The sequence below is a fragment of the Cucurbita pepo genome, chromosome 1 (genome assembly GCF_057944985.1).
Source record: "Cucurbita pepo subsp. pepo isolate OVF chromosome 1, ASM5794498v1, whole genome shotgun sequence".
NCBI classification, from domain to species: Eukaryota; Viridiplantae; Streptophyta; class Magnoliopsida; order Cucurbitales; family Cucurbitaceae; genus Cucurbita; species Cucurbita pepo.
Window position 1 is genome coordinate 10,963,463 of NC_141798.1, and position 8,612 is coordinate 10,972,074.

At 38.9% G+C, this 8,612-nt stretch overlaps 1 protein-coding gene across 1 annotated transcript; it reads left to right on the forward strand.

Moving 5' to 3' along the window:
* The first annotated feature begins 272 nt into the window (after positions 1–272).
* On the forward strand, positions 273–8,340 carry LOC111792759 (DNA (cytosine-5)-methyltransferase 1B). Its single transcript, XM_087127581.1, has 12 exons — positions 273–589; positions 1,439–2,945; positions 3,072–4,578; positions 4,764–4,928; positions 5,639–5,843; positions 5,932–6,043; positions 6,230–6,377; positions 6,459–6,656; positions 6,836–7,114; positions 7,192–7,353; positions 7,502–7,720; positions 8,018–8,340. The coding sequence occupies exons 2-12, from the start codon at positions 1,441–1,443 to the stop codon at positions 8,165–8,167; spliced, it is 4,650 nt and encodes a 1,549-aa protein (XP_086983707.1). The 5' UTR covers positions 273–589; positions 1,439–1,440; the 3' UTR covers positions 8,168–8,340.
* The last annotated feature ends 272 nt before the right edge of the window (positions 8,341–8,612 follow it).

Below are 8,612 nucleotides of genomic sequence, written 5' to 3' on the forward strand. Positions count from 1 at the left end.
AACAATGATTTCTGTACGGTTAGATTTAGTTTCTATCTTTATCCTCAACTAATTAACGGTAATCACATTTGTCGTATTCGAGTTATAAACTAGCTACTTTACTATAATAAACTCGAAAAATATAATAAATTCGAAAGTGAGAATATGAAAATATTCATTAAATTACAAAATGAAATTGTATTAAAATTAAAAAAAAAAAAAAAAAATTGTGATATTATTTAAAAAAAAATGATATGGTGTGGAGGGGAAGGGGAGATTTGATTAGGGCAGCAGCGGGGCTCCAAAGACAACTCAGTAATCACCAGCGGTAGTCAAAGAGCATTGTTTGTATGTAGAAATTGGAAGGGAAAGGGATGAGCATTGAGTACCCGCCAAATGCAAACGCGGGAACCTCTGTGCTCTCATATGCCATTTTTGTACTCAAATTTTGTGTCCAAATTATACCAATCCATTCCCTTTTTTCACTTTCCCGCCTTCTTCTTCTTCTTCTTCCCCTTCTCTTTTTTCTATTGATTTCTTCTCATCTCTCTCTCTCACAATCCCCTCCTTCCTCGTCCTTCCTTCTTCGCCGCTGTACATTCTTCCTCAGGTCAGGCCCCGCCCTCTCTCTCTCTCTCTCTCTCTCTCTCTCTCTCTCATTTCACTCCCTTTCATGCATTTGATCCATTAATTTTGCATTTCTGCATCTGTGTTCTCTTTTTCCCCTGAAATCAGACGATTCTAGTAACCGATTATCTTGTGTGATTTTGTTGTTCTTGTGTTTTCTTTGTTTTTTTGGTTGTTGAACTGGCTTTTGTCGTGTATTGTGCTAGAGTTTTTCTCCTTCTTTCGGTTTCTTTCGGTTACTTACGGTTTAACTCAAGCATTTGTTTGGTTCCCTGAGGCTATTTGGCATTATGCTTTCTGGGTTTCCGTGGTTTTCTCCTTTTCTCTTTCTAGTTAGTTACTAGCATTGGCTGCTTCATCTTTTTGATCTGTCAACATTTCACTGCATCTGCTTTTTTCTATTGGAGTATAGATGACATGCATATATAAGGATCGGCTTGTGGGTTCCTCTTTACTTCATCTGTTTTGCATTCTTTTGACTTTGGTATCACTGTTTTGTTAACCATGGGTAGGTAGCTGGCTTCTCTGGTCTCTTCAAGTTTGAAGCTCTCATATCAAGCTTACTTGTGTTTTTCATATTTTATTTGTGGTTGTTTTGTACACCAAATAATAGTAGTTTATCCAAGTGTTTCGTTTTCCTAGAGGTGGGAGATATGATTTTAATCAAATGTTTTTTGTGTTTTCCATTTTTGATTCATGATGGCTTTTTACTGTTTGTTCTTGATGATGTTCCTACGTTTCTCTTTAATCTGCATGATGTCCGTTGGAGTATGTTTGCGCCTTCTGATTTAATCCATTTTCGTCCATAAGCTAAATGCATGTTGTATTACAGGTATGGCAAAGAAGACTAGGAGTCAATTGATGGCTACATCTAATGATCTAAAAAAGTCGGACACTCAAGATGTGAAACCAGTTAAACCAAAGCAGAAGAGAAGTAGGTCAGAGACGAAAGAACAAGTTGTTGGTGTTAGGAAAATGCCAAAGCGTGCTGCTGCCTGCTCAGATTTTAAGGTCAAAACTATTCCATTACCAGAGAAATCTTCTGTTATTGAATGCAAAAGGGAGGTGGCGGTGGAAGATGAGATAGCTGCAGTTGGCTTGACAACCTCCGGTATGGATGATTTTCGGCCAAATAGGAGACTGACTGAATTTACATTTCATGATGAGGATGGAAAGCCACAGGCTGTTGAAATGTTAGAAGTAAATAATTTGTTCATTTCGGGTACTATCTTGCCTTTTGAAGACACCCCTGATAAAGAGAAAAATAAGGGTGTTAGGTGCGAAGGATTTGGACGGATCGAGTCTTGGACAATATCTGGTTATGAGGATGGCTTACCAACTATATGGATCTCCACCGATATAGCTGATTATGATTGTGTTAAGCCTGCAGGTTCTTACAGAAAGCTATATAATATCTTCTATGAAAAAGCCAATGCCTGTGTGGAGGTCTACAAGAAATTGGCAAGGACTTCTGGTGGGAATCCAGATTTGACACTGGATGAGTTGGTTGCTGGAGTAGTACGCTCCTTGAATAGTAGTCGAAATTTTCCTGCTGGGATGTCTGTCAAAGATTTTATCATCTTGCAGGGGGAGTTTATATATAATCAACTTGTTGGTTTGGATGAAACATCCAAGAGAAATGACCAGATTTTCATAGACTTGCCTGTTCTTTGTGCTCTAAGGGATGAAAGCAGAAAACAAAGGAACTTGCCACCAAGTACTGGCATATTTGATGGGTTCACAAATGTCGGTTTGAAGATTAAAGATGGAGAACAGTTCAATCCTCCCAATATGCCTGGGTTTGGAGCTGAGGAAGATGAGGATTTGAAATTGGCTAAGTTGCTGCAAGAAGAGGAGTATTGGCGATCTGCAAAGCAAAGAAAAAATCAGCGTTCTACTACATCAAACAAGTTCTACATCAAAATCAATGAGGATGAAATTGCAAATGACTATCCTCTACCAGCCTTTTACAAAACTACGAAAGACGAAATGGACGAGTATGTTATCTTCGATGGGGATATGGATATATGTGATCCTGATGATCTTCCTCGAAGCATGCTTCATAACTGGTCCCTTTACAACGCTGATTCCCGGCTTATTTCTTTAGAACTCCTTCCAATGAAACCTTGTGATGACATTGATGTGACAATATATGGATCGGGGATCATGACTGCTGATGATGGAAGTGGATTCTGTCTTGATGCTGATACTAGTGTGTCATCTTCGGTTCAAATACAGGACACTGATGGTATTCCAATTTATTTGAGTGCAATAAAGGAGTGGATGATTGAATTTGGATCTTCAATGGTGTTCATATCAATTCGCACTGACATGGCCTGGTAATACGACTATTTAACCTTTATAATATAATGACATTAAATTGTTGGAAATACTGTTTGTCTTCACCACTTCTTACATAAGTTCCATTTTATCGTAATATTACTGTTTTCTATTTGTTCCATTAGGTATCGGTTGGGAAAGCCATCCAAACAGTATGCTCCATGGTATCAAACAGTACTAAGAACTGCAAGGCTTGCCATAAGCATTATTACCATACTGAAGGAGCAGAGCCGTGCCTCAAAGCTTTCTTTCTCCGATATTATCAAAAGAGTTTCTGAATTTGATAAGAACAATCCTGCTTATATCTCTTCTACCCCATCAGTTGTTGAGAGGTATGTGGTGGTACATGGACAAATAATACTGCAAACCTTTTCTGAATATCCAGATGATGTGATCCGGAAGTGTGCCTTTATAACTGGGCTTAGTGATAAAATGGAGGAAAGGCATCATACCAAGTGGTTAGTAAAAAAGAAGGCTGTACTAAAGAAGGAAGTGAACATGAATCCAAGAGCTTCAATGAATCCTGTAACATCAAAAAGGGCTATGCCTGCTACAACAACTAGATTGATAAACAGGATTTGGGGAGAATTTTACTCAAATTATTTGCCGGATGACTTGAAAGAAGCAGATAATAATGAAACAAAAGAAGATGAACTGGAAGAAGATGAGGAGGTTGAAGACGAAGAATTGGAAGAGGTTGAAGAGGAAGATGGTCAAGTGGATTTGAAAACTGAGGAATCAAAACCTGTTGTAAAGCCTGCAAAGGCAAAGCTTTCTGAGGGAAAAATTAAATGGGAGAGTGAAATAGTGGGCACAACAAGTCAAGGCTATCCTCTTTACAAACAAGCCATTGTCCATGGAAATTTGGTTACCGTGGGTGGTTTTGTGTCTGTGGAACCAGATAATGTAGATGACTTGCCTGCCATATGTCTTGTGGAGTACATGTATGAAAATTCCAACGCAAGGAAAATGGTTCACGGTAGACTTGTGGTAAGAGGATTAGAGACTGTTTTAGGCAATGCTGCAAAGGAGCGGGAGGTTTTTCTTACAAATGATTGCCTAGAATTAGAGTTGAGTGAAATTAAAGAAACAGTGGTTATAGAGATTTGCATGAGGCCTTGGGGATATCAGCACCGTAAGGATAATGCGAAGAAGGTTAAGGCTGACGAGGAAAGAGCAGAGGAGAGGAAACGTAGAGGATTGCCTATGGAGTTCTATTGTAAAAGTTTATATTGGCCTGAAAAAGGTGCTTTCTTTTGTCTTCCAAAAGAAACAATGGGCCTGGGAACCGGAGATTGCCATTCTTGTAAACTAAAGGAAACCCAAAAAGAGGACACCATAGAGTTGCATTCTTCTTTGACCAGCTTCAAGTACAAGGGCACTGACTATTCTGTTAATGATTATGTTTACTTAGCTCCTCATCATTTTGGAACTGATGATAGAGGCATTGAGACATTCAAGGGTGGAAGAAATGTGGGCCTCAATGCTTATGTTGTTTGTCAATTGTTGGGAATTGAATCACCCAAGGGTTCGAAACAACCTGTTCCATTATCAGCTATGGTCAAAGTTAGAAGATTTTTTAGACCAGAGGACATTTCGGTAGAAAAGGCATACTGCTCTGATATTAGAGAAGTAAGTGCTTTTTCCAGGTTTATAAAATTTGGAATATCATGGAATTAGATCTTTGTATGCCATCAAATGTACTGCATTACATTTGGACTCCAATTTTCTTATTTACTGGGCATAATTTGTTCATTTGACTACTGTTTGTGGACTTTTCATTGTTATTAATTAATAACACTTGCAATTCTTTTCAGCTGTACTACAGTGATGAAATATCAATGAAGCCTGTTTCTGCTATAGAAGGGAAGTGTGAAGTAAGAAAAAAGCAGGATATCCCAATGTCAAACTGCCCTGTTATCTTCGATCATATCTTCTTTTGCGAACATCTCTATTATCCAGAGAAGGGAGCCATAAAAAAGGTAACTATTTTTTGGTGTGAATTTAAACATTAACAAATGATCACGTGAATTCTGCCAAGATATTGGATATTGACTTGCAAGGAAGAGAACAAATTCTACATATGAACAAAATTTGGTTCTAGCTTTGGCCTTCTATGATGTGGTGGTTAGTGCTTGACTTGTGTTAGCTGAATTAGAGAAGTCATGGTTTCTCAATTAGTTTCACATCATGTGCTCCATGGTCGCCTCAACTCTTCACACCATAGTAGGTCCACCGGACATACTACGTAGGCTGGTAATAGATTTCTTCTTTAGTCATGCACAACAGAGGGTATAACACTCGGGACAGATCAAACTTTTCTAACGCTCTCTACATTTACTTTCTCTACTGAGTCTTGCAAATGCCTTCCCTTAGATACTCTTATTCAGTTTGCTCCCTTCAATCATTTCTTTTTTACTAACACCTTGTCAATAGTCAACGCTTTCTCAAAAAACAGTGCTTTCAGCTCAGCTGGAAGAGTAGGATAGTCTTATGTTGTGACTTCGTTTTAATTTCTACTGGATTTTCAGAAATTTGACAAATAATGTTTTGTACTAGTAGATAGGATCTTGGCTGGGACAATGCTTCCAAGTGAAGTTCATAGGCATCCCTATTACCTTCTGCATCAATCAGAGCATTCCTTGAATTGTATTTTTCTTCCCTGGATGTTTAATATGTTTTTTTTTTTCAGTTGCCAGCGAATGTGAAACTAAGTTCCTCTTCCGAAATGCCAATGAGTGACGCAGCACAAAGAAAGAAAAAAGGGAAGTGTAAAGAAGGAGAAAGTATACCTGATGAAACTGACAACAAAAAAGATTTGCCATTGGAAAACCGTTTGGCTACTCTGGATATATTTGCTGGATGTGGTGGCTTATCTGAGGGTCTGCAGCAAGCAGGTAACTTCAGTTTTCTATGTCTTGAGTAAAAACTATAACTTTCTTCGATGACTGACCTCACATCGTGGCCATTATGCTTTTGTTATAGGCGTTTCAGTTACCAAATGGGCCATTGAATATGAAGAGCCTGCGGGTGAAGCATTTAGTCTCAATCATCCAGAGGCATTGACATTTGTGAACAATTGCAATGTGATTCTAAGGTTGATCGCGGATGGCAATTGTGCTTAAATATTTCTTCTATTTTTGGAGTTGTCTTATTTTCCTTTCCCAGTTTTGATCTTTTCTTTTTTTGGTTGTACATTGTCTTGGAGTTTCTCAATGAGGTGTATATGGTTTTCATGCTAAGCGTTGTTTTCTCAATGAGGTGCATATCGATTTTAATGCAGGGCTGTCATGACAGCATGTGGTGATGCTGATGATTGTGTATCAACTTCTGAAGCAATTGAACTAGCAGAAAAACTTGATGAAAAGGAGATCAATAATCTGCCTCGTCCAGGACAAGTTGAATTCATCAATGGAGGACCTCCTTGTCAGGTATGGTTAACATCTTGCATTTCATATTTATAACATGAAATATCCAAACCTTTCATTATTCTAATATTTTTCTACACACAGGGTTTTTCTGGAATGAATCGTTTTAATCAACGTACCTGGAGTAAGGTCCAATGCGAGATGATATTGGCATTCTTATCCTTTGCCGAATACTTTCGTCCAAAGTATTTTCTTCTGGAGAACGTGAGGAATTTTGTTTCGTTCAATAAGGGGCAAACTTTTCGCCTTACCTTAGCATCACTTCTTGAGATGGGATATCAGGTAGGTGTAGTCTTTTAATTCTGTATTAGTCCAAATCAAAGTCATTGTTTGCCTGCAGCGATTCTTTGTTCATAGTTGTGAATGGGATAGGAATGTTAGCAGAGGATAGGTTCTTTATCTTTATGGGTGCCAACCAAGGAATTAAGAATCCAGATTGAATTAACTTGCTATTTGTATAGGTAAGATTTGGTATTCTGGAAGCTGGGGCATATGGAATCTCTCAATCTAGAAAACGTGCATTCATATGGGCAGCATCTCCAGAGGAAATTCTACCAGAATGGCCAGAGCCAATGCATGTGTTCGGTAGCCCAGAGCTCAAGATTTCATTGTCTGGTAATACTCGGTATGCTGCTGTTCCTAGTACGGCAGGAGGTGCACCTTTTCGTCCAATTACTGTCAGAGATACAATTGGCGATCTTCCAGCTGTTGGAAATGGTGCTTCTGTGACAACAATGGAGGTGATTCTTATTTGCCTTTCCGCTTTAAACATGTCATGTTCTGTTATCTTTCTGCTGATCTCTTCATTCTGATGCAGTACAAGAGCGAACCAACATCTTGGTTTCAAAAGAAGATTCGAGGAGATATCCTTGTCTTAAATGATCATATATCAAAAGAAATGAATGAGCTAAATCTTATTAGATGTCAAAGAATTCCCAAACGCCCAGGCGCTGATTGGCGCGACCTTCCAGATGAGAAGGTACATTCTTTCTGATGGGTGAACCACTTCTAGTTTATGAATCTATTCAGTTCAATTCACATTTGGAAAAGATATTAGTTGGCTTGTCTGCATATTCTTGGGTCGGCCTTCATCTTATTCCCTCCATTTTTCCACGTTGTGTCGTCAGGTTCGGTTGTCAACTGGACAGATGCATGATATGATACCCTGGTGCCTGCCGAACACAGCCAAGAGGCACAACCAATGGAAAGGCTTGTTCGGTCGGTTGGATTGGGAGGGGAACTTCCCCACTTCAATTACTGACCCACAACCAATGGGGAAGGTTGGGATGTGCTTCCACCCTGAGCAGGATAGGATACTTACCGTCCGCGAATGTGCTCGATCTCAAGTAAGTTATTGCTTCATTCTCCTTTCATCCTTACAAGTTGTGTATTTGTAGCAAGAAGGGATTTAGATATCTCCATGAAGGTGTAGTACATTGCAAGTAAGGAATCACGATTCTCCACGATGGTATGATATTGTCGACTTTGAGCATAAGCTCTCGTGGCTTTACTTTGGGCTTCCTCAAAAGGCCTCATACCAATAGAGATGTATTCCTTACTTATAAACCCATGACCAAGCCTTTAATTAGTCAATTCTCAACAAACATGGTATGTTTTTAAGCATGTGTGTTGGTTTTGCGCAGGGATTCCCAGACAACTATATATTTGCTGGGAATATTCAACACAAACACAGGCAAATTGGGAATGCTGTTCCTCCTCCTTTGGCGTATGCTTTGGGGAGGAAACTCAGGGAAGCAATAGAGATGAAAATGTCCAAATCAGAGGTGAGTTGATTGTGTGTTTGAGCTGCAATTTTGTCTTGTAGCTGTAGTTTTAGGTTCTTCTCCACATCTTTACTTTCTGTGTACACCATTACCTCAGATTTCTCAATTAGAATTTAAGAGTCACCGGCATGTTTGTTATTTCCATGAGAACATTATTTGAAGATAATGTATTCCTTTGTGTACAGCTTGCCTGAAATCTCACTTCGTCCTTGTTTAAATAATGGTACAAATTTCTTGTTGATAAGAATGAATGACATATCATGTATCACATTGCACTCGTGCGGCAGTGGGAGAATGATTGTGCAACACTTGTTCTAACCCACCGAATAAGTTAGCCTTGTGAAAGTTGAATTTTGCAGACAATTTTAACGTACGAGCGAGCCTTGAGTCACACTTGAGAGAAATGTTTTATAAAACGTGAGAGAGGAAATGAGTTGAAAACAATTTGAAAAAA